This window comes from Tympanuchus pallidicinctus, unplaced genomic scaffold (assembly GCF_026119805.1).
Source record: "Tympanuchus pallidicinctus isolate F22 unplaced genomic scaffold, pur_lepc_1.0 scaffold15, whole genome shotgun sequence".
Classification (NCBI taxonomy): domain Eukaryota; kingdom Metazoa; phylum Chordata; class Aves; order Galliformes; family Phasianidae; genus Tympanuchus; species Tympanuchus pallidicinctus.
In genome coordinates, this window is record NW_026294669.1 from 9347284 (window position 1) to 9373947 (window position 26664).

General features: G+C 40.3%; 1 protein-coding gene across 13 annotated transcripts in view; it reads right to left on the minus strand.

Moving 5' to 3' along the window:
- Positions 1–26664, minus strand: part of KALRN (kalirin RhoGEF kinase) — a 445988-nt gene that overhangs the window by 98332 nt on the left and 320992 nt on the right. For 10 of the 13 annotated variants that reach the window (XM_052676088.1, XM_052676076.1, XM_052676075.1 and 7 more), the window contains 11 exons: positions 26296–26414; positions 25288–25354; positions 24287–24396; positions 23513–23582; positions 21805–21894; positions 19144–19236; positions 18482–18593; positions 17124–17314; positions 16643–16744; positions 15810–15952; positions 14576–14678 (listed from right to left, as the gene is read on the minus strand). In XM_052676088.1, the coding sequence (XP_052532048.1) occupies positions 14576–14678; positions 15810–15952; positions 16643–16744; positions 17124–17314; positions 18482–18593; positions 19144–19236; positions 21805–21894; positions 23513–23582; positions 24287–24396; positions 25288–25354; positions 26296–26414 (1200 nt within the window). Of the gene's footprint in view, positions 1–2662; positions 2781–13451; positions 14211–14237; positions 14421–14575; positions 14679–15809; positions 15953–16642; positions 16745–17123; positions 17315–18481; positions 18594–19143; positions 19237–21804; positions 21895–23512; positions 23583–24286; positions 24397–25287; positions 25355–26295; positions 26415–26664 lie in introns of those variants that run through there. The other 3 variants (XM_052676083.1, XM_052676081.1, XM_052676087.1) reach the window with 3 other exon arrangements.

Sequence of the window (26664 nt, forward strand, 5' to 3'; positions counted from 1 at the left end):
CTCTATAATAATTCTATTTATATTTCCATCTCTCAACTAGTCAGATTTCAAGCTATGTAAAACATGTTGTGTTTATTTTCTATTGTTCTGGTTTGTTCACAAAAATATCATGTGGCCCAAAACAAATGTCCACAAAAGTCTATCAGTGAGCCACTATTTCATCTATCAGCTGAACTATAACCTCATCAAAAAATACCAAGATAGTTTAATTTTATTTCCTATATATAGATACTAGCTGGCATGACTTATATGAACCAGATTAAACACATGTTTACAAGTGAAGTGTGATCCTCATACTGGATTCATTTTTACGTTAGAAGATTTCTGAAAGTTTCTCAGGATCTTTTGAGTTATTTGTATCTTATGAAGGTGCATAGATGCCCAATACTATCACATTAGAAACCACATCAGTTTTGATGACTGTAACTCAGACAATTCTCTTAAGATAAGAGACTCTGCTATGAAAACTCAAACAGAAATTGAAAAGCAGATCCCTAATGGATGTGCCAGCGCAGCCTATTTGTGACATGAATCCCTTCTCCCATTCTTTCTGGACAGGACTAAATGGTCCCATCACAGTAATACTTTTAAAAGGTATCTTGGCAGAGAGGTCAAGGAGTACCTGTACCAGACAGGTGAACTGCACTTTAATTTTAGCCTTGAATCCTAGAGGCTGAAAATAACTGGACATAATCTAAGTGGACATAATCTGAAGTTGCAATACAAGTGCACATAGGGGCATGCCTGTCTGCTTGCACGTTGCAGTCAAGTTTTGCTAAGGCTTCCTTTTTCTGAGACATGCTAGAAACAGCCTCCCGAGCCCATGGGATGGGACTGTGCTACCAGTGATTGCTGAGCACAAGTCACTCAGAGTTCTCTTTACACTTTTAGGATAAGCTACTTCCACATATGCACTAGCAAAGCTTTCTCTATGCTCACGAGGCAAGACAGATGATGACAGCTTATTTTACTGTATCAGTTTTTGATTCAGTATTCTTTGGCTTTACAATGACCGTGCGAATGTAGAGATTTAAGGATGCTTCTTTCCCAGTCTGCTCTTAGCTGCCTCTGTGGTAATAACAAAGCATGACCATGGATGATTTGGCATTTGATTAATAGCTGTTCAGATTGCTTTGGCAGCTTTAGCATATGTTAATTGGGTTAACAAGGTACTAAGTGCTCCACCGTGTTATGAAGTGCCGTAAAATGAAAAGCTCTGCTGTCAAATACACTCATTGCTTGTGCTTGGTGATTTGCTTGCTGTGAGCCTTCTCTCAAAGGCAGTAACCAGCAGTTTCTCCTGCTCTCCCATGAAAGACATGAGCACAGCAGCACAAACCCTATCTTTAAGTGCCACCATTTGTTTGAGACTGAGCGATTCACTTTTTATTGCTCTGCCTCTTCCTCTTCCTTTTCCTTTATTTAAATTCTCATTCAACAATGAACTTTCAGTTGACACTGATTCCTGCTGTATTGAAGTCAGTAAGATAAACCACATATTTTTGGCTGATGATGTTTTATGACAAAAAACCAATTCCTGTCTGCAGGTACAACCAGCCCCAGTAACTGCACTCACCATTGTATCCAGGCAAATCACTGGATGAAATTATAGAGGGGGTGGATTTGAAGCACCTCATTGAATCAACATCAGTGAACAAAGTTCCTGGCAACAAGGAAGCTGAACCTTACGTTCTAGACTCAGCAGGAAATGAAGGATAAGAAATTTTCTTTATTTCTTCAAAACAAATAGAGATGGAGTGAACGAGTGTACAACATGCAACAGACAGCAGAATAACACCAGTAGGAGAGATCAGGTAAGGAAGGGGTCACTCAGTCAAGAGCTTGTTTGCTTAATGGAAACTGGATAGGTGTCTAAAGAAGATGATTTTTTTCAAGGAGCAGCTCTGACTGTAAATCGTAGCAACTCTTCATGCAATTAGCACTCTTCAATGGAAAAAGGAGTGACAGCAGGAAGGAAATGTTTAATCTTTGGATCTGAAAACATGACTCCTCCTAGCTTGACTAAAAGATTAGTGTTGGCTCAAAGCCAGGATCAGGCTCATAAAAGTCTCCAGTTTCCAGGGCAAAGGTTCAAAGCAATAATCTGCTTGAAGGGGGACAAAAATTCACATCCCACTAGTGTCAGTCTCCATGTACAGGCTTCTGTCTGGACATATAACTGGTTTTAAAAGGGAAGGTGAGAAGATACAGATGTGATTGGCAGCTGGAATTCATTCAGCTCAAATGTACCCCTTTACATAACACTTTTATGTGAGTGAGATGTTCATTTGCTACATTACAATCAACCAAAAGAGAAAGCATCCATCTTTCTGCATCAAAAAGATAACAGACCAGTCACACAAAGGAAAAATGCCACCTCTGCACCTGCTCTTGGAATAATTACTTGCTTTAGTACACTGCTTAGATCCTGGGGCTGGTTTTAGCCTGCCAGTGCAAAAAAAAAACAACAAAAAAAAACAACAAAAAAGCAACAACTCGGCATATGGCCCACAACTTAGCTAACAAGGCACATTAGGTTTATGTCTCACAATAAATATATGCACAGCGCTGAGCTTACACTGAGCTGAATCAAAGCTCCCACTCCCTGTCTCTGCCTGCTGCTCTTCAATTATTTACAAATCTGAACAGTTTGGCCACCTACCCCACGTGGTGAGCAGAGGATGTGCCATTCAAGCTCCACATGCAGCTGCTGCTTCCAGTGGTTTCTTCCCTCCTGCTCAGCCACCACAGCCCGTGCAGCACACAGCCAGGCTGTGCTGGGGAATGGCTGCAGCCGGGGAGTCTAACACTCCTAACCCTCTTGGCTCAAGCAGTTTAAAGGAATGCACACAATTTATTTAATCCTAAAATCCATCTTATTGTAGGAGTTAATAGTCGGATAATGCTGTGTATAACATTCCAAACATCTCCCTGTAAATAAGAAAGTATTTAAATAGAAGACTTTGCAGTAAATGTTCAGTTTCACTTCCAAGTTTCTCTTCATTAAAAAACAAACCAACGTATTAATCTTCACTGCTGCGTATCTTAACAATGTGGAAAACAGATTATAACAGCTTCTGAGCACCCCAGGCTGCTTCTGCATTTTGAAAAGAAAGAAGAAATAACTTCAAATCCACTTTTAAAAGTCTTATCCTTCCTTTGCATGTCCTCATTGCTGCAGCACATTTCATTTGTAACCTGGCACTCAGCCCCTCACAAGCTTTTTTCCCAACTCAAATACACTTCCAGGAAAAAACAAGGTCCTTACTATGCTTACAGACTGCTGGTTCAAACTCCACAGTGTCAAACCAAGCTTTCTTATGAACGCAAACTACCTGGAAAAAAGGAGGACATGGCCAATGTTCCTCTCTGGCCCCTTTGGGAGCAACAGCTGGCACTCCCCAACAGACCTAATGCCAGTCCACATTTGCTCTTCATACAGGTAAGCGCAGATCAGATCTTGACTTCAGCTCTGTCTCAGGCAGTAAAAACAAGAAATTTCATGACGAAAAACTCCAACACAGACTAAAAATCTCTCACATTTTGTTGCCTTTCAGTGGCTACATGAAATTGACTACTGCAATTGACTACTGCTTCACTTATTTATTGCCCTTTTTCCAACAAAGCAAAATAGAAAAAACTGCTAGTTATCACAGTATGGGTCACATGTTGTGACCTTCCATCAGTTGTTCAAGATTCACAAAGCAGTGTAGCAAAAGAGACCCAATCTATGGCAATTAAAGAGAAAAGCTAGAAAAGGGTCCTAGCTTTTATGATGGCACTTTATACTGTTTCCCATGAGGGAAGTAATCTCCACTAACAGTGATTACAAATCACTGTGTACTGGGACATTACATCCCTTATGCTTGTTATAGAAATGAAAGTAGACTATTAAAATACTGCACAACAGCTTTGTCAATTATTTATCCTATTGAGTCAATTAACTTTAGCATTTACGTAGGGATGGGATGGGAATCTGCAAATTTATTAAATATAGCATTAAGAAATGCAAAAGAAAGCCCTCATTGATTAAGATTAATTTTAGCAGTTTTTCCTATCACTAAAATACCCGGCTTGTGAATGAGCTGTGGAAATAGCTTTGTTTTAGATTTGCACCCTGGGATGTATATCCTGGCTCTCCCCTCACACAGCCACACTGCTCTCCCTCACATCAACCGCAGAATAAGCACCAGCAGATGGAAAATGAACTGTATATTTGCTTAGAAGACATCTGCTTTGGCCCAGCTTTTACTGTACTATTTTCATTCATTTATCTTTCACAACAACTGAAAGTGTTTGTTCAAAGACTGGAGGACCAGTCATGATATTGCTGGACCAAAAGCCCAAACTGCCAATGGGTTCTTGAAGGGCTGGAACTATTTGACGCTCAGGGTCAGGTATACAGCTGGTGTACAGCGAGGTGCTTTCACTGACCCAGTGGAACAAAATTCACATTTCTTCCTGTTTTCTTCCATTTCTTCAAATGACTTATCTTTTCTGCCTTGCATCTCTGACCTTAGCAGCTGCCTAGCCTGGTGCAACAGCTCTCCTCATCCCCTTTCTGCCTCTTTGTAGCACCACATAATTAATTGCATTTCAGCTTCAACAATGTTATCTTTTTTGTGGGCAAGGGTTTCCAAGTGCTCATAAATAACACATGGCAATCACAGAAAGAGAGGATCATAAAGGAGCAATGTGATAAGCTTGAGAAAGGGTAGGCTTTTGAAGTCATTTCTCAGTTCTGAACTTTCTCTCCCAGAAAACAAAAGACTTGAAGGCCTGGTTCATAACCCATTGTAGCTTGGTTCATAATCTGGGTACATTGGGTTCTGCAGAGTAGCAGGGCAGGCTGCTGGCTGCCTTGGGGCACTGTCTGCACAGCAGAAGGTGCATGGTGCCTAGGGGTGAAGGCAAAAGCCAGCAGCTGCACAGTGTTTTTCCCATTTTATACTGAGCAGCAGATACAGAAGGTGGTTTTTTGCCTATCTAAGGAACATCTGTTCAATTCAAAGGAAAATCAGCTCTCACTGCACTATCTGCAGCAAGCCAGAAAGCTGAACTTTCCCTGCATGTGTTTCAATTTACTTTCTTCTCTCCCCTCTCCCTATAGCTTTTAGATTTCTAACTGATGATTTAGCAACTTCATTTTTAAAAGAACATCACAAGCTCTTGTTAAGGAAAGTGTTCCTCCCCTTGGGTAGACCCCTTGCTGTCCTCTTCTATTGACTCCTCAAGATCACACAGCAAATATCGACACTGGAAAACTTTCAGAAGTTATAACGTAAGCCCGAGATCTGTGGGGCACAGCTGGTTCCCACCCTTGAATCTTCCTGCAGCCTCGGCAAGCTGAGAAGGCTCAGCACCTCTAGAGACTGTGCCCTCAAGACATGACAACAAACCCAACTGCCTCTTGTGAAAATAAATAACAACCAGCCGGCAGACAGCTTTTCTCCATGAGAGTGGAAAATACGCATGTGTGGTCCAGGCATGTTCTTTCAATAATTGTTTATTTGCAAGTACGGCCAGGAAGCGATGCTGTAGTGTCAGGAAAAATGAACCCGGGGAGAAAAGGGGCTGTAGAGTTGCGCCATACATTTCACACCCCTCTGTTTCTTGCCCACATGCACACTGGAGGAAGTTTGATTTTGATTGTTGGTGGTATTTAAATTAATGCAAGATACAAAGAGAAAAAATAAAGTTGGTCTGAATAGCAGCAGCACTGTGATTGGAAACCAAGGCATGGGGATGCTTTGGATGTGTTTCTTATATGTAGGTTAGCAAGAGATGCATGCAATCTTTTGAACAGATTCCTATGAGCTATTGCACACCAGCACAACTCTCCACGCTTGAATCAAAGGTGTTCTTACAAATATTGGTTGTGATCTGTTTTCCCTGACTCAATCTCTTATGAAGACAAAGGTGTTTTGCAACACTTTCCCTTTGTCCTCTTCCCTCACAATTTTATTTCTAATATCAAACCTCATGCTGATATCAACTTTGAACTTAGATGACCTCTAGTGTTTCCTAAAGTCTTTGATCAAGGAACACTACAGTGTTGCACAGAAACCTGTTCGTAACACTGATTTCTGATCTCACACAGTGTTTTCTTCTTTTATTGACAGTTATTCTGTGTTGTGCCTCTAAGACCTTCATAGCTGGAACTCTTCCTTTCCAAGGAACTTTGTAAATTCCTTGAACAAACCTGGCACTCTACAGCTAATAAGCATTAACCATACAAAAATGATGGATTCTAGAAGGAAAAAAAAATCTATGCCAAGAAAAAACCCCTTACTGTTCCTCAAGAGGGATATATTTAATGTTGTACAGCCAAGTCAAACAAACATACTGTAATCATCAGAATGAAACCTCAGAAACAACTGAAAACAACAGAAGAGGACAAATAAATATGAACTCAACTTGGAAGTACAGGAGGAGAATGATCAGGTTTAGATGAGGAACAACTTCTTGCTTAATGACTACAATGAATGTAGAAATTAAGCAAAAAAAATATAAATATATATCCTCTCCTTTAAATAGGTTCTGAATCCTGTTTGCTCCCTTCTTTCTAAGCCTACCACCTTCTATAATCTAGTGCCTGTCCAAGAATGGTTAAAGATAGCCCCAAAATACCAATAGACACTTCCATTTCTTCCTAAGTCCTCATTTTGGGGAGACTATGTAAATCTAGTCACTATAATGTATTCTATCAACAAATTTGCAAAAGCAGTATGACACTGAAACAAGACAATTTACTTCACATGTAGAGCAGGGCTGTTTACAAAGTGGTTCATGGACTTTATAGATAGCAAGTCTCAGAAAGTACCAGTGCAACATCACTAGATGTGAGTCTCAAGGCAGCCTTAGGGATCATCTCACCTGCCCTGGGCCATAGCCCAGTATTGGTACTCTATTATTATTATTACAATAATTTAATGTAATTTAATTTAAAAGAATGGCAATAAATTTTGTTTCTTTGAAAATCACAGTTGTTAGGCAACAACTGGTCTGGTCTCACTTTAGAGCTGAAAAACAGGACCATATGTTGTTCAGAAACATCCTGTGTTTGAGAGATACCACATTCTCAGTGAATTTGGAATATCTGTTATATCTGCTAAGACAACCTTTAGCTGTGTGCCTTGTGCCTATAGGGGGAATTTGTTCATCAACGGAATCTGATTTTCATGCTGCTGAAAAGAAGGGAATGGAGATATCAAGTGGGCAGCCACAGAAATTGCCCTTAAATATCATATCTGTCATTTAAAATGGCAAATTAAAAATACAGGGGAGGTATTAAGGAAATATATGCTGGTTCTACACTGAAGAAAACAAACCCATGAGTGCAGACACTGTTCATACACCATTGCTCATACACCATACACACTGGAAGGAACAGCCTTCTTTTGGGGACATAATTGTGTCCAAGTATTTTTAGAGCAGAGGTCCCACTGAAGTGCAAGGACACTTTCAGAAACATCAGAAATATATTTAAAATACATGGCAAATTTTGTGGATGCCTTTTATGAACTTCCTGGGAATATCAGTTAATGAGCAGTAAGATTTCTGTTCCCATGGATGCCACTGATGTTCCAGGTTTCCAGGTGTTTATTCACTTTTGTCCATGAAATGAAACTACAGACTGCTCCAGAGTCAGCAGGCTCTCCATAGGCAGCAACTCTCTGTAGGCAGCATTTTTTTCTTTTGTTTTCAAAGCGCATTAGAAATAATTACATTGGGATTAAAGCTTATTTAATGTTATATGATTAAAAATATGATGCTATTCATCTCACTTTAAATGTCTTTTGAGGGGAGAAAGAAAGAATGCCCTGAAAAGCTTGTGCTTTATTCTTTCCTTTGTTTTGGCATTGCTGTATTTCCACAGCGATGAAGCCAAGGTGGATGAAGCACTCAAATCTCTGGGAAATTTCTTGCTAACATTCAGCTACTGGATTAAAAAATGGGATCTGAAATTCATCCAGTGCCATTGTTTCAGTTGGTTGTGGGGGAAGTTGTATGGCCACTCAGTGCAAAAAGAAATGGATAAGGCTCCACTGTGTGGTTTGGACTTCAGACAAAGTTCCCTGAGCAAACCGTGAAGTACGCACAAATTTCATGTTGTTTCAAAAGGAGCTGTTCATGTTTTTCTTTGCTTTTCAAGAGAATCCGTACACCTTTTCTAAGAAAACTCTGAAACAAGACAGCCTGCCTTTAGTGCTCCCTCCACCCTCTGCTCCCTGAACACTTGCCGGCAACAACAGAAAACAAATGTCCTTACCCTCAGCAGCACTTGGACCTCTGACAGGTCACTTCTCAGAGGTAAACCTCTTGATCATCTACTTGTTACATTTAGAAACGGCTGATGGAAAAGACAGATAACACATAATTCAAGCTAGGATCAGACCTGGCTGAAAACCAAAGCTGGAAAGAATTACTTTTTCCCTTGTTTTGAAATGTGGCTCCAATCCCAAATGCATTTTTTTCAGAGTTCTCAAAGAAACCAAAAGGCCAAGAGCTCCAGGTCTGTCCTGCGAGGTCTCTGCTGTGGGCAGCGCCAGTGCTGATAGCTGTGCTAAGGGAACTGGAGAGCCTGTGCTACGTAAGTTAGAAATCCATAAGTGCTCAAACCAAAGATTAAGTTATCCCAAAGCAGAGCTTAGGCCAAACCCTGTAGAGCAAGACATCAGAGGCAGCTCTTAAAGCCTAAAGAAATCTGAAGAAATTAACACTGGAGAGATGTCAGCTCATGGCTGAACAATTTATTTCCTTGATAAAATAAACGTTTTGCTTCTACACGACAGTGTCTTACAAAGAATTAACAACTATAGCTAGTGAGAACTCAGGAAGGTTAATTACGGTACCAAATTGCTTTATCTCAGGACCTCCCTTTCTGTCATGTCTTCCCATTTCCACAGGTGAGGGCAGCAAGAACTCAACGGGATAACAGTAGCAATGCTGGGCACTGTGAGAGCAGTAAAGGTATATCTTCTGGGACCATAACTCACTTCTCTTTTCTCCATCATATCTTCATGGGAAGAACTCACTTAACAGTCAGCAGTCATTTTCTGTACACTAATTTTGCTCGCAGCACCATGATTCATCAGCCACTATAACGGAGCAGCACTCCAGACAAGGCACTACTGATATAAGAATGTAAGTTGCCTAGATAGGATCACTGCAGAACAACCACTATACCTCCATAAGCGAGACCAAATTGATCCCTACCTTTCTCCTTCAGAAACTCACAATTGCTAAATTGAACCCAATTTACTGAGAATAAAATACATGGTTCAGGGGGAGAAATCTCTGCAAGTCAATGCCCAGCCTTACCTGTCAGACAGCTCTGTATAGATCACCTTTTATTGGGCTCCAGAAAAGACAAAGATTTCTAAAGAAATACTCTGAATACTGTATTTAAGTGACTATCTGCCTTACCTCCCAACTCCATATTCTCATGATCATGCTTTCCCTTGCCTCTGTTACAGCCAGAATTTCTATCACACCTTACAACCTCCTTCCATCAACTGCAGCCATTAACCACACTGACAGTGAAATGTGCCGCTGAGGGGCTAATTTGTATTCAGTCCCACTGCTCAAGTTCTGTAAAGGCTTCAGTCCAGAGTGATACCTCCATTGATCCAAGCAGTGCTGAGCAATTCTTACCCTTGGTGTAGCCCCTCTGCTACAGCAGGAAGGCATCTCTTTCCCAGGAACCTGCTATTACTGAGTACCAAGATGCTTTTTCTTTTTTTTAATCTGCTTGTTATGCCAGTTCCCTTGCTGAGAAACTAAGTAGAAATTAAATTGTCAGCTCAGTAAGAATGCTCTTGTTAGCAGAATTAATTAATGTCTGCATTTGCCTTATGGTATTGTCTTAATTTCTCCACTTCTTTAATTCCCCCTCCAAAAACGTGAATCTCTAATTTCTATTCTACATTTGGATTTTCTGTATTTGACAAAATAATGCTTTATATTGGCATATATATATATTTTGGCATATATACATAATATATATTTTTAGATGTGTTTTCCTTATGTTGGTGTTCTCATTTTAAGACTTCACTGGGATTTTTTTTTTTAAAGGAGTATTACTATTTCACTATTTTATGGCAAATGTTTTCATTTGTTTGAGATTAAATAAGAGAAGAAAGAATTTATAAACTTCCTGCTCACCATATTTCACTTCTTTGCAAGATGCCTGGTTAGAGAGGGATCTTTAGTTTTTCCACTTCAGATTTAGGCACGCTTACAACTTAATTCCTGAATTAATTTATGCTAGGAAGAAATGATTGACCACTTCTTACTGCAAATGTTAAAGTGGTAACTAATAAACTTAGTGATTTCCTCTATATTCTCCTTGTGAGGGACAGAAGAGGTTTCCATTCATAGTGAATGAGAGGGCATTTCTGTTTGCTATCTTCTTATTTATTTTCAAGTCAGCACACATTAACACAAGGTGTGTTTCCTGGAACTATTGCCTATTTAGGACAGCACGGTGGTTATGGGTTGACTGTTAGACTAGAAGATCTGGGTGTTCTTTTCCACCTGTAATGATTCTATGATTCTATGACTCTATGTTGGTGTACAGCTCTACAGAACTCAAGCCCAAATGGATCAGTAGCATAAAGAAGAATACAGGGGATCAAGTTGCTCCTCGTAACTGTATGACTTAGAAAGGAAACTTCCAAGGTACTGAGAATGAATATCTCTAATGGTATGCATTGTGACTCTTAGAAATGATAGATTTTTAAGGAGAAAAGAGCCTGGATTCTTGGTGCCTTAGCTTCCTTTGTAACAATGTGAAGTAGTACTACCTGCATCAGATCCTAATTTCTGCTTAAGTAATGATATCAAAGGGAGAAGGCTGTTTTGCCTTGATTTGAAGCCTTTAGAGAAAAGAAAATCCACTTGTAAATGATTTGTTCTAGAAGCCTTAACTCAAAAAGCTCCCCTCATACTAATTACCTCCAATCAAAAAGCGTTTATTCTCAGTTTTTATATAATACCACCAATGCAGAAGAGGTCAAGATCTCAGTCTCATGACTTCTGAAAGATGAACTGAGTCCAATATCTAATGGAAGAGATAAAAGTAGATCATGTATGTTTATTTTTAGAGAGTAAAAACTTTTCCGTTCACATTTCAGTGCTTTTTTCTACATCCAAAAACAACCTGGAGAAACAAGAGCAGCTCTCCTCAGCATACTACAAAAGCTGACAAAAAAGGAGCTATTAGAAGATGGATCAGTATCGCCAGGACCAGCTGTTTTACAGCCAACAGATCAATGGGCTTAACAAATGAGTATATCCTGCATGCTAACATTTTCTTTATGCAGTTCCCCACTGCTTTGAATCCAAATACAAAGATTGAAATCCTGTCTGCTGTGAGCTGAATAGGGTGAGGATTTCTCCTGAAGGAATGGTTTTTAGACAGCACATTGAAGAGGGTCTGCTGTACAAAAGCTGTCTGGTCTGCCTTTTGGAAGAAGATGAAGTTTTTGCATAGGAGGTTCCCTAGAAGCTGACATGGCTGCTCAATGGAAATTACACTTACTCTAATAGTATTTGTTATCTGCTGATTCTTTAACACCAAGTCACGTTCATGAACCAACTTTTTCCCTCTTTATAATATTTTCTCCCAAAGGAAAATCCAAACAATTGTTTTTCAAGCCATGAGATATTTTAGGTTACAGATTGCATACAGACAAATTCACAGCATTTTACATGTTATCTCTTTTCTTTCACAATGGTGCAGAGCTACAGATCTGGTATTTAACGAAAAAATAAAAGTTACAGCTCAGGGATAACTGCTTCATATATTTAGACAGATAGATAAAAATACAAGAAAATTAAAGATGTTAAGGGCTAAGATCCAGATTTAAGAAAGTACTTTGGCAATTTATAAAAAAAAAAAAACAAACAAAGAGGAGTAATTATTTATTATTTTGAATAGACATGGACATGTTCTTTTTGTCTCATATAATTAACTGACCACTACCTGTAGCCAGGAAAGATGGAATATCTAAAGAGTAACTTGTAAGAGGAGCCTGCAGCCAGAAATCCTGCTTCAAATTATCTTCAATGTAAAAAAGCTGCTCTGCATTCTCATCTGTATCCTGCATGGCATTATGTTACAAACATAATGTTTGGAAGAATTCTTGCCTGCCCAAATTCATAATCCAAACAGATAAATAAGCAATGCAGTGTGCTCTCAGATGCAACCTGTGAGTTAATACCTCGGTGTTCCTAGTGCAAGATCACTCTGCTCTCAGCCTGGCACACTGCTGGCACTGCCACGCTCTTTGCCTGTCCTTGTTAGTGAGGCTCTGAACAGCTGGGTCTTGTTAAAGGTGGGAAGTTTCTTCTGGCTCCTCTGGATGGAGATATCAGGGGCACTCAGGGCAGTCACTCGAAGTCTGATTTAGAACTTTTGGGAATAACTCTTCTAACAAAGCTGCAGTTCGAGAGACAGGAAAATTCCTATTTGCTGAATACTTTACCTATCAGTGCTGTTATCAGAACCACACAGGTTAATTGCAGTGTATGTTATAAAAACCTATATCTGTGCTGAGAGTGAAGGCAGGATGCCTCCATGCTGTTTCAATGGGAAGTACAAACACAGCTCCATCTGTCATTAACTGGGGTAATGCTATGTAGAAAACTGAGAGAATTGTCAAGGGATGTGGAAAGTTTGCTCTCCTTGGAGCAAAGACCTGGCAATGCAGCACTCTAGGTTCTGAATTCTCCACAGCTTGCTGGCACTAGCATATGTGACAGTACGAAAGGGGCTTTAGCAAGAGCTGCCTCTCTGTTGGAGGATGCTACACTAGTTACTCAGATTCAACAAAGCACATACATCTATATTTAAGCTTTAACTGTACACTAGAATTTGCTTCTGTTCAGTAAAAGTACATACAGATACATGAATACAAACAGCCTTACATCAGCAAGTGAACAGATCCATCTTAAAAAAGTAAGATGATCCAACCCTTGTGCTGATTTAGCCTTTCCTCGGTGGTAACAAGTTTCTGCCTGTGTGATTTGTTTCCCAGTTTACCTCCTGCATGCCTTTACCTTTCAATTCAGACAAGATCATTGTGTAGGAATTCCTACAGCCCTTCCCAGCCTTGCATCCTGAAAGCAGCTGTTGCCATGATGGGCTGCCTTTCAAGGTAGAGCCCAACTGTCCCTGTTGTTGTTTACACTACAGATCTTGTCTGCAGCTACAGCACTCAGTTAGGAGTGACTTACCCAGACCTTGCCTGCTACTATAACTCATGCAACTGAGTCAACGGTCTTGAAACAAACCAACAAATCTTGTGTGTAAAATTAAGCATAAACTCAAGTAATCTCCTAAGCCAGGGCCTCTTTCAGGAATGATAAATGTGAAAAACATGGAAAAGCAGGGTGAGTCCACGTGGATTAAAGACATAAGAACGTATTTATTCTGCATCAGACAAAGTATTTGCATGCATTATGGTGTCCTTTGGAGTAATACTTTTCTAATGCACATTACTAGTCAAAAACAAAGAAACAAAAAGAAGCAACAACATGGAAACATGCTTTTCAGATAAATAAGTTAAATACAACAGGTGATTTATTTGCAGTTAACTCAGTTAACTCCTATTAATTCCTCTGAGTTCAGCTTTCAAAATAGCCACTGCACAGAAAAGTGTTTGTGAACTTTCTGACCATGAACGCAAATTCTGAGTTTGAGAAGATACCCTTCTATCCTGAGAAAGTGGCAGTATAATTAAAGGCCTGACAAGCAGATAAATCCAAAATGATTCTGCAGAATTCATTCTTTTGCAAATTCAATATAGTTTCAAAGCAACACAGGAAGAGAATGTGGATATTCTTATTACATTTGACAAACCTCATAATCATATTTGAAGTAAGCTCTTACTAATAGCCCATTTACTCTGACTACCAGCTGCTAATTCAGCTGAAGGCCACAGCTGGAAATATCAGGGTGACAAATTTGAGTCAGGCCTCCTAATGGAGGAGGATCTGGACTTAGACCATCTGACACATGAAACAGGGACTACATACATGCCAACAGCATGCAGCATTCCAACAGAATGTTGCGTGTCTTGGGGCCATCCATATGTTCCTCCATATGTCTGTGAGGATGGCATCCAAAATCACAGTCTCTGGAAAGGGTAGGTCTCTCAGACTCCCAGACCAGCCAGGATCCCAATTTTGCCATATTAATGCACCTGTATTCCCTCCAACAAAGTAGTGATTATAGCTCAGAGAGTAAACATGGAACATAACCATTTGCTGATTCAGAAGATGGATCCCACAAGGCAAGTTTTACTAAGGAAAAAAAGATTGCTCTGGGCTGTATTTCTTCAGAGCCAATTCAACTTCAAAAGACTTGCAGCAAAAGAGACGTTACCATGTAAAACAGCAGTACTGATGAGCATCTAGAAAGAGACTGGATTTTAATAGCCTTGCCTCAGAGAATACAACTTTTGACTCAGTAAAAGACAGGTTGCCATATATTGTCTTCTATTTTGCTTTTCACTTACATGTTTTGGGAGACAATTAGCTGCAGCATATTTTCATGTTCCAGTCCTACCTTATCGCTGTCCACTGTATTCTGTGATGTCCTGGATGCAATGGAAATAGTATCAGGTTGACTGCTTCCATCTCCTTGGCTGTCTGCATCATCTACTCCATCTCTGCAAAAGAAATAACAGCGAAATGACTGTGCTTACTTAACGAAACACCTTGTAATGTGCATAACTTTATAGGTGGATTTGAGAAGTGCAGAGTCAGCGTGCCAGAGTTGGCTTTGTGCTAAAATTACCTTGCTGATACAGCCCATGCTGCTGCGTAACTCCTAATTTAGAATGATGTCACCCTCAGCCATAGGGTTGGGATTAGCATGTAATCACAACCTTAGTTGCTGGAAACAGGCTAGTGGTTCCCTGCATATTTACAGCACAGAAAATGCTGGTGTTCAGAAATAGCTCTGTAATGAGGGTGTCAAGTAGCATTTTTTCCTTGAATTGGATTTCTTCCTTCACCAAAACCATGCAGCAAGCAGAAGCTGTGTGCGGCACAGAAGGAAGGGCCATTTCTCATCTCACAAGAATCACTTTTTCTGGAATTTAGTATTAACAAAGAAGATATCCAAACAAACGTGAATAATGACAGTGTAGAGCCTAGGTCAGGCTCTTTCTGGTGGCCTTACTTGCTCTCTCTTTGAAAATCTCAGTAATACAGCCCACAGTAAATGGCTGTATGATAACATTTGACGAAGAAGGGGAGATGCTCAAATTACAAATGGTTCTTGGGAACACCAGCTTGACAACAAAAGAACTGTGCCTTTGTATAATTTTTGTTTCATCTGGGATTGACCAAAACAATTTAATATTTCCTCCCAGGCTGAAGTGAATTTCATATTTCATGACAAAGCACAGATACTCCACTCTGGTAATAGAATGTCACAATGAGCTGTGATTTTAGTTGTCAAACAGTTTAGAATACCACATAGGAAAAAAAAATCTGTTAATACTCAAATCTGAAAAAGTAAATTCTACTTTGGGAAAGAAACATAACCTTAGACTCTGAAGAAGTTTTTACTGTACATTTCTCTCCAATACTTCAGAGTACTACAGACCTTTGCATGAATATCATGGAAAAGCTACTTTTGCCAAGACAACACAAAACAAGCAAAGATGATGAAAACTGCTTTTAACTATGGTCAGAAAATGCAAATGAATCCAGTAAAAAGCCCACAAACAATACATTGCTATTGTTTTACAAATCTCTAGTGACTTCATGTTGTGTGCAGTGACTGAGGTTACCTTCTACTGTTGTTTCGCTGCTTTGCTGGTGTCTTGGGGAGCTGAATTGGCTCTTTCAGAGCTCCTTTCAGATGGATAATTCTTTCTTGGATGACTTCTCGGATATTTTTGATCCATTCCTGCTTTGTTTCAATACTTGATGCCTAAAGTTCCACAAGGCAGAAGGACAGACACTTTATCAAATTCCCAGTATATCACCTCCTCTGAAGAATACTGATCGGCTGATGAAAATGCATAATTAACTTTTTCCTCTCTGCTGTATTGCACCAACTACTGGAATACCTGGGAACCCCAGGAGAACTGAGGGTATTTTACCAGACCTACTTGGCAAGCAATAGCAAAGCAGCTAAGCTCTGGATAAATATATTTAATGCTAGTAATGCAGCATGCTCTGTGAAGGGGAAATAGGTTATCAGTGCACAGCTGGGATTTCCTCAGACAAAATAATTACAACATAAATTCTTCATTAGAAACTCACTTGACTGAAATGGCTTTCAGCTCTGGAGGGTTGAGGAAATTATTGACTGCTGATATGCCCAGTGGCATAGGACTAAGAGAATTACACCTCCCAGTCCAACACCCTGAGATGTGCCTTGCATCAGCATGCAGCTGCTCAACCTGGATTGCAAGAGATGCTATTTCAGCAAGACTGCATAACTACACTGTCTTCTTTCATACTGTGGTCTTGGAATCAAATTGCTCCTCATGCAAGCTTGACCCCACCACAGACATGGAAGCAATGAGGAGGGGAGAAACTGACCTTTCACGTTAGGGCTCCTGAGGCCTCAACTAGCAGCTCTAAAGGCAAAGAAAACAAGTGCGAAAAGACTTACTTTTAGCACTGTTTTATTGTCTGAGGATGGTGTTCGTCCAGACCACAAGGCAAATTTACAGGGATCTCCTTCAACATGTTCAGTCACTCCCAGTTCTGAGGTCTAGTGTGGAGGAAAGATGATGAGAGATTTCATACAGGTTAAGCCTCAGGAGTTGAGAAAACTTTACATTTATAGGGGCAAGCAGGGAATGCAGGTATGGATCAGAGGATAGAAGGCACAGAAAATCATCAGGGGGTGGCAAAGAAGAGCGAATGGTTTGACTGATCCTCGTTGCGTTTTCCACACACTCATCACATCTCACTGTCCCAAACCCTTCCAGGCTCACTGCAGGTTTAGCCTCCCACTGGTCCCAGGGCCAGCCCTTTCAGGTGGCGTGAATATTCCCACCCAATGTGGGGACACATACACCATCTCCCAAACTCTACCTCTACCTACAAGAAATGCAACAACCACATTATCTCTCTTCAGCCACACCTACCAGTAACTTGTTCTTGTAAACATATTTTGTGTGTCCTGAAGAATCTTTGATCTCCTTGCTAAACACCAAAGAGATTTCAAAGAGAAACAAATGCCTCTCACGGCCTTTCCGAATGAGTGATTTGGGATCCCACACTTGGAAGGAATCCTGAAGAATCAGCTCTCCCTGGACATCTAGATTCTCATCAAACCCTAAATAGAGAACACAAAACACACTGGTTAACACCTAACATAGTATTAGTTCTTGGTGCCAGTAATGCTCAGGAACATCAGAGCAAGGAAGACTTGCAGTAAAAGGGTCTTTCTCTTCTTTATATTCATAAAAGACATTTATGGGCACCTCTGCCCCAGTGAAATTATTTTTTTGCTTTTGTTTGTCCACTGCCACGACATAATTATCCTACCAGAGGCTATTTTTCTACTATCACATGGTGCTACTCATCTCAAGGGGACAAGTTACTCAAAAGCTATACTGGAAAACCACAGTGAAAATCATCCTCACTACATTCTGACCCACACTGGATCAATTCACACCCAAGCAATTGTAATCACCTGGACTTCCTGTGCTGCTTAGGCACCTTTTTTGGTTTTTTTTTCTGATCCAAGCTAGACATGAAATTTTTTTTTTTTTTTTTTGCCAAGAAAATGCTTTAGAGACAATAAATCATTGCTGTCCTGATTAAAATGTTCAAATTTCAGAAATACTCCACATATCAAAAAGTCAGTGAAAGGCTTAATTTTTGGGCAACTCTTTTTTTTTCCCCCCTGTAATTTTGAAATGCTTTATGATTGGTTATTTTATTTATTATTAATCTTTAGGCTGATTTCACCAATGTTTTGAACCACAAGATGTTTTGACTCAGAAAACCAGAACTTTTTCTTTCGAAATACTGAGATAGTATTTAGAAGTCATAGAAACAGTAAGGTTGGAAAAGATCTCTAAGATCATCTAGCTCAACTATTCACCAGCTAGAAATACTGTCCACTAAATCATGTCCTCAGTGCCACATCTCCACAGTTCTTAAACATGCCCAGGAATGGTGCCTCTACCACCTCTCTGGGCAGACTCTTCCAGTGCAATGTTTTAATCATTGTAATGTAATAATCATTGCAGCCATGATTACAGCTACAGAAATAGTTTCAGAGGGGTTTTTTGTTGCAGTACGTAGGAAAATTTTCAGCAAATAAATATGTATGTATATAAACATATACTAACTACATGTATACATAAGAGCTACCTGAAAATGATGATCAGCCAACAGTACTGCTACAGTCAATCTGTGCTAACTGTCTAAACAAGGTACAAGAAGGCTTAATTCACTCCTAAGGTCCTTTTCTGCCACAGACACTCATCTGTACCTTCCAGCATGCTGACATGCATTGCATCATTAGCTTTCTTGGGGACACTGAGCATCACTTCCAGACCATCCTTGAGTTCCCCTTTGCCTTCCTCACAGCAGGTAAGCAGTTCCTAAGAAGCAATGCAGAACACCTGTAAGCAAACTGACCAACATGCTGGCTTTATCTCAGACCATGTTTTTGGTATGTAGACTGCAACATTGCAACCATGTCACTAACAGTGACAGAATAAAGCTGGACTGCACCCACTGTGGATGCTTGCAAATAACAGGGATTGAATGGAAATAACTAAGAAGCAAGACAGTGAGGTGCCCTCGAATGGGAGCTAACTCAGAGGGTTTCTGGGCAGTTATCCAGCTGGGAGCAGGCCTCCAGCAGCCCCTCAGCACAGTGCAGGCTGCATTACACCCAGGGTGGGTGAGCTCCTTCTGGAAGGAGGTTCTGAGGAGCAGCCCATAGGGGTGAGGACTGAGAGCATGCATAGGCCATCCCGGGAGCTTTGGTTGTTCTCTGCAGGCTTGCTGAGATACTCACAAGGCTGTAGTAAGCCTGTCATTACAGTAACCTGGTGTAAGGCACAGAGTTGTCACTACATTGGAATTTAACTCATTACAACTGCGAGCTGCTCTGCATGACTCAATTTGGTCAGCTCACTAAGGTACCTTCAGGAGGAGTTGGTATTTTGTGATCCTCTGGACAGGCTTGATTAAATAAGAAGAGATAGAGTTGGCCAGACCATGCCTTTGCTGAATTTCCTAGAAGAGATAAAAGCAACAATCAGTTACGGAAAATTGTTAACCCCCAGTGAAACAGAACCACCCAGAACTTCAGCTCTGTATCTCTCTGTAGCTTTTTAACTCTCTTCCAGCTCACATGCAGCGAGCAATGTGGTTCCAGAGAAGTTGGCAACAAGCTGTGGTGTCTCCTTTGGCCATTCAAACTGCAGGAGCACTCCGCAAGTTTAGCTGATGCTATGCTAAGCAAGCTACACAGGCTTTAATTTATATATGACTTATCTGTCAAGTCAATTGGTTCCTCTCAGATATGAGGGCTGAAAGAAGAGTTTTAACGTTCAATTAAAATAAAGAGACATGAAATTAAATTGCACAAGTTGGGTGCAGTTTAGCTGTCTAAACATAAGAATCTAGTGCCATCCAAAAGCCCTGCGGTAGCTGAAATATCCACACGGGAGCAGCAGGGCTGACAGTGCTGACAGACCTGTGGTGCTCCGAGGTGGCAGCTGGGGCCAGGAGAGATTCTTATGATACCTCTGATAGCACAGAATATTTCTGAATCTCAGCCAAAATGTCTGTTTTGATCACTGTGATGTGATTGTGAACTTCTGGAGACATTGATACCCAGTGAGGTCCAGCAAAAGGCCCAGCTGCCTCCTGCAGCTGGTTCCACTTTGACAATCCCACGAGATGCTATTGCGCACATTTGGCCATCTAAAGGATGCTCTTATCCCCGTGTCCTCTAGGGACAAGCTGTGTGCTGAAGCAGAACAGGCCAGGATTCCCTGCCCTCTGCCAGGCTGCCTCCTGATACTATGGGAAAAGATGAGACTTATCTGCAGCTAGAGGGTAAATTTTAGTTTGGAAAGCTTATAAGCACAGCAAGATCTGTAGGGAGGGAAAACAGCCATCTTTATCTTAGAATAAAGCTATAGAATAAACTAGGCAAGTTCTCAGAACATCTCAGCTCCAAAAGCACTGTTGCTAATTCTCTTCACAGTTTCAAATGAGATACATCAGTTATCTTTGCTCCTTCCCCTAATGAGCTAACCCTTGAAATGAGCCCTGCAGCCAAACCTTTTCCATGGACTTTATGAGTTCAATCAGACTGCTGGGACTGTTTATTTTCATCTCAAACCTGCCTTTATATGATGGTTTAAGCAATCTGGGAAGATTTTCAAGCAGGCTTCATGCTGAGGGGCATTATTCTAGCTAATTCTCTCTTCATCAGGGTGTTTTGGGAAATTCCACGTTTGGGAAAAAAAGAAAGCCATCCTGCCATTTGACCACTGCTACTCTAAGGTGAAGATTAGAAGGATCTGCCATTACTCTGCACTACCTTAGTCACTTGGTTTGAGAGCCTACAGGAGTTTTTGGCAATAATCTGCATTCCCTTTTTACATAGGCACTACAGAGTAGCCCTCCACAGTTCCCACCAGTGAAAGGAAAACATAACCTCCTGCAAAACAGCAGATGCTAACTAATGAACACTGTGGTGTCTCCTTTGGCCATTCAAACTGCAGGAGCACTCTGCAAGTGTTGCTCTTAAGCAACATCAGGAAGGTTTCTAGCCCATACATTGAACTAGAGTGGAAAATCTTAGCAGAAGAAACACCTTGGTACCCCTAAGGATGCTTACCCCTCCATCACTTCTGCACCACCATTACAAACCATTCAACAGGCTCAAGCGCCACCTCCTGGAAAATCCATTTAGGTTCAATTCTGCTTAAATCAGTAATAAGGAAAAAAAAAAAATCTCTTCAGACTCACATGAGCTCTCCCTGTGTTTAATTGAAACGCTCTGATCACTGACACAGACTAAACCCAGAGGAGCTGATTTGTGTCAGCTGCCAACCACATTACAGGTTGGATCCTGCTGAGAGGTTACATTTGTAAAAGGATTTTCAGTGCTTTGGAAGAAAGACATGAAGTGTTTCTTTTTTTTCCTTTTTTTCTTCTTTTTTTCCTTTTTTTTTTTTTTTTTTTCCCCCCAGGAAAACAATTACCTAAAGCTATAAGCTAACAGATAAGCAAGGCAAAATGAATGAGGCTCCAAAACTCAGAGGGAAAAAGGTCTATAAAACCAGGATTAGAGCCTGCAAATGTTTATTACCAGGTGTAGCATTTGTAAGGGAAACTTGTAAAGGAGACTGCTTGCAATTAGCAAGCAGTGGTCTCCTTTACCAGCACAATGAAGCAAAAGTTACTCAAGTGGGTAAGATTTGTAGAACTGGTGGACAGGATCTTGTTTTGGATTTCTGGTCATAAAATATAATAGGATTTGCTTTTCATTTTACCACTATACCTGGAAGCAGAAAGTATATCTAAACCAGATCTTTAGAAGTGATTTGGCCTGAAAAATGCATGAAGGCTCCTATAAGAATGCTGGTCTCTGCTAAAAGTGCATTGCCACATTGGTGAAGATCACATATCACACTGCAGCCCATCAGTTTTCACAGCATGTGGTATCTGCAGCAGAATGGAAAACCCAAATGCCAAGGCACCAAAAGGAATCTGTTGCTCAGATGTAAAGATAAGGTGTTTCAGCTGTGGTATGTGTGCAGAAGGAAAACGGCAATAGCTGCTTACATCAAAGAAAGTCCCTGCATGTTCCAGGATGAGCTGGCTGGAGTCAGGCTTGTTTTTGCAGTAGGTGACATACATCTGAAATTTATCTGCCTGTGAAAACAAACATCAAGGGAAAAGCAAGATAAGGTTTTTTTCTGCCCTCACAGTCTCTCAGTAAGGCTCTCCAGGACAAACACAAGTGATAAAACCCTAAAGCAACATGAGAATTATGAATTAATACTTAGCAGCAGTTCATACCTTACCTGAGTAGTTCTGAGGGAATGAGGCGCACCGTATAACAGCTATGGGAAGCTTTTTTTTTAAACACTTGTAACAGAAGGAAACCTAGAACTTTAATCCAGATGAAAAATAATTTCTGAGAGCTCTGATGAGGTTGCACAGATTGTATCTGAATGTCAGAAGGTCTCAAATCCCAGTCATGAAGTGTTGACTCTAACACCTATTTGCAGATAAAGCCAGTGTGGAAACCCTGAGCAAGAGCTCGCCCAGCTCAAGCAAGCTGGAGCCAACACTTCTGATTTCAGGCTCAGATCTGTGATGGCTGGCTCAAACTTGCCACTCCTACCTGGGTTCAGACTTTAACGGCTCAAACTTTATGTTGTGCTAAGAGAGTTTTGCATTTCATTTCCTAATTTATTTATTTTTAAGAGGAAATTAAAAGCATCTGTGTTGTTCTGCCTTACAGCAGCTTTGTATTTATTCAGTGTGGGTCTCAGGGAGAGGAGAGGAGGATGGACTTCTCTGATTAGTGCAACATTTTCTATAGCGAGTATCTAAATAACAAGACCTTGCAATTAGGCACGCAGTACTGTGTGTATGCCTATAAGCACACACAGCGCTGAACATGTACTCTTGCTGAGATGATGTGCTACAATCTTGAAAGTGAAGATTTTGCACAGAATTATATGTAAATGTTTCCATCTTTCATAAGTATATAAACTTCTTCATTGTAAATAATATTTCTGAATCAATTTCATCAGTATTTATGCCATCTTTTGAAATCAAAAGCCCATTTGAAACCACTCAAGCATGCTCATTGTTTTGGTAAATGAAAAGGTTCTATAATGACTTCAAAAATTTTAATTCTCAGCTTTATAACACAAATAAAACCAGCAATGAAAACATGAAGATGGCTGACTTGACTGGCAAACTTGAAAAGAGGATGGTTTTCATACAGATAAACTACTGTAACCTCCTGTGCCCATGAAGACTCTTAGCATCAAGATTTCAAAGCCCCGTTGGAAATTTTCCTGGCAGTGGGTAATGGAATGAGAGAGTACAGTGGCTCAACAGTCTGACACTAATTTCTGAAGGAAAATGATGATAAAAGAAGATGTTCATGCCTCTGTAAAGGTCTCAAGCATGACTAAGGAGAGTAGATGATGATTTCTTCCTCTCTGGGCCCTTTGCAAAGGAACTAATGTCACCCCTAAATAGACATTTGGTTTGACAAAATCCTTTTAAACTGGTTGTTAAATCAGCAGATTTAGGCACTGTGCTGGTCAGTGCAGGATGAAGAACAGGACTCCAGAAAGCCTTCACACTACTGCTCAGGAGAAAAGCTAAGGAAGGGGAGAGCTAAGGAGGAAGCAGTTCTTGTTACAGCCCTTGTCACCAAGGAATAACCTTTGCACCAATTCTCAGCTTGTTTCCATCTGTGCCAAAGGAATTAATTTGAGTAAATAAAGAAAAGCAGCTGCTTCATTACCCAGGTGACAAAGCAGTGACCCACATCCTCAGGCAGTTGCTCATATTTCTCGAGTTCTTTCAGGAAAATGCTGAAAAAAGAAGACACCAATGTCATTAGTTACAATCAAATACCCAAGAGAAGCAAAATGACCAGTGAGATCAGTGTTAATGATTGGTAGTTGTATCTTGATTACAAGGCTAATCAAGTGTGCTGCCAATGGAGAAACTGCGTCCTTGCCAAGGCATGCTTTGCTATTTGAGCACAACCTTGCCCCACTCAATTACAAGGAAAATGTAACAATCCTTAGTAGAAGTCATTGTGTTTAGGAAGACAAACTGATATGCAAGAACCAGGCAGTGAATCTTCAAAAAGATCACTCCTTATGTGCCTCTGCACCAGAAGCGATAAAACTTAGATGCATCCACCAAGACCTCATTTCACCAACTGTAAAACTGAAGGCCTGCTGTCTCAGAGTCCTATTCTTTTGCAAAGCACAAATACTGTGCTGTGAGATGAAAAGCACTTATAGGACTACAAACCATTGGTGTAATACGACTTCAACACTGCTATTCAACTATAGGCAAAGTTTAAACAAAGATGCAATTCATTTTTGTAAAAATAAACAAAACAAGGCATCAAACATTATTTTGCATATTTGGATCAATTACTTTGCATTCTGATGTGCATTGTACTGCAGGCATTCACAGCTGACACCACATAGATGTATAAGTATACACATGCCTTTAGTTTCCTTAGTCAGTAAACATCAACAAAAATGTTAGGAAAACTTACTTGTTATGGAAGTCATATATCTCCTGAATATTGCCAAAGATGATGTGTTCTTTATTAAGGATCCCAGCAGGTATTTCTTCCACTCCACTCGTCATTTCCCAAAGGTAAGTCTGGAAGACATCAGCAAATCTTAACTTTGAGAACAAATGCAGTGCAAAAGAATAGATATCCTTGTTTTGCTGCCAAAGGTATGGGCTGACAAGGGAACTACACGCTTTGAGATTAAACAAATAAGGTAAAAAAAAAAACAAACAGATGTTCCAGTGTCACAAAAAGCTCTCCAGAGAAATTCAAAGTGCTAATGCTGAGAAGTTGTCTGAGACAAAGCAAAAACATGTCAATAGCACCTGTCTTTGCTGTCCAACCGATGTTGTCCAAGAACTGCAGGCAGAAACAATTGAAAGAAACTGGATTTGCCACTTCAGTAGCATTAGACACATAAAAATCTATTTGAAACTGCAGGAATATGAAAGCTGACAGATTTCACTAAAAAAAGCATGCCTTTTGCCCTGAATATCACTGTCTCCTTCAGAACTACCTCGTTGAAGAGCTAGGTAAGTATTTGACTGTACAAATCCAGCTCTTCCTCTAGCTTGAGGCAATCTCTAGTTTGAGATGATCCAAAGTAAGAGATTTAAATTCTTAAGGAAATGCTGCATGACTGAAAAAAGCCTAGAATCCAACAAATTTCAGGTCAATGCACAAACTGCTCTTTACTGAATTCCAGGACATTGCTCTTACTCTGTGCAGGATGAGCACAGCTTTGCAATTAAAGGCACATCAGGTGTCCCCAGAAGTGCAGACTTTAGAGGTATACATGCGGAGCACAGGGTGTAATTCTGCCATGGGGTGACCAGCTCCCTCCACTCCCACTCAGCTCCCACCACCAGTAGGACATGGCCCTGTGACCAGGCACTAATGGTGGGTACTGTCACACCACCAATGCAAAGGATACCATGCCCTTCCTAAAAGTACTGGGCACTCTCCAGGCTGTAACTTACCTCTAAACATTCATGTAAGTCCCTGACATAAGCTTTTTCTGTCTGAAGAAGTTCAGCCATAATGAATCTGGAAAAAGAAAGTATTTCAGGTGTGCTGAACATTACAGGCAATGTAATGAAGAGAAAACACAGCATCTTCCTGTTGTCTTTAATGAATCAATGGACTTCCACTCTAAACCTTCAGCTGCTTCACTTTGTACCATTCAATTCAACAAAATAAATATCAGTTAATACTCTAGTTCATTGTAGGGTTATTTTTTAAACAACTTTTCTGCATAAAATTCTATTCAGTTGTACTTTTGCAAACGGAGGAGTGATTTACTGTCTACTTGCCAAACTTAAATAGCTAGCTGATTTTCAGTAATTTTTTTTTCCATGAAAAAAAGTGTTGAGATTCCTCAACAAGTCCTGTAACTTCACTACTATGCAATCGTAAGCCACCCTGAAACATGAATTTCAACAGCAACACTGAGGATTGGCAGACACAACTAATTTGAGAAGGCTACAACAACTTGGTATCCAAACCAATGGGAACTCTAGCAACCACATTTGTAGTGTCTCAAGCTGGGTGTCCCAAAGTTCAAATGCTCAATGTTTTGAAAATGTGCCGTTGAAGGACCAAGTGTACCACTGCCTTCTGAAGGAGAAATGGTACTGACTACTTCAGAGAGATGAGAAAGTCACCCTGTTCATTGTAGCTGTCACATACAGCCAGAAAGAAATCATGACAGTGAAGTATCTCTGTGGTACCAAACTCTGATCAAAGTGCTCATCTCATTCCTTTCCCTTTCTAGAAGTAACCTCTGATTAAAACCAAAAGAAAGTCAAACTGAGTGTTCTGAGATTCTCTTGCCTACAAGTCACAGCTTTTGCTCAACAACTGTACATATATCTCAAGAGCTCCGCAGCTGGAAAGAATGGGCTGTCATCCCATTCTAGTCATGCAGATATCACAGAATCACTTTTAGATAATGTGTCATGGCACTCTCAGGGAGTTTTGGGACATACTCTTTCTTTCTGGCTGACTTTCTTTTTTCTTCATTGACTTCATGATTTGCATCTCGCAGCTTTACCTCCCGGTCTGACAGACTTGCTGGAATAATATCTAGTTCGAGGTCCTTGTTATCCTAAAAGCAGTAACAGAGCAGACTTTAAGTCCATTGTAATCTACTGTTGTGTAAAATGCATCATGGTTGTGAGATTAAATGCATAAGAAGGGATAAAAGGAAGCGGTCAGTAACTGTTTAAACCAGAAACTCAACAAGGAAGAGCACATTTATCTTGAGGGTGTGAGGGAACTTATTAATCTTTGATACTTTACTTTGAGGGTGACTGATCAGCAGGTTTTTAAGTATTTTTGCAGCCAGGAAATACCAT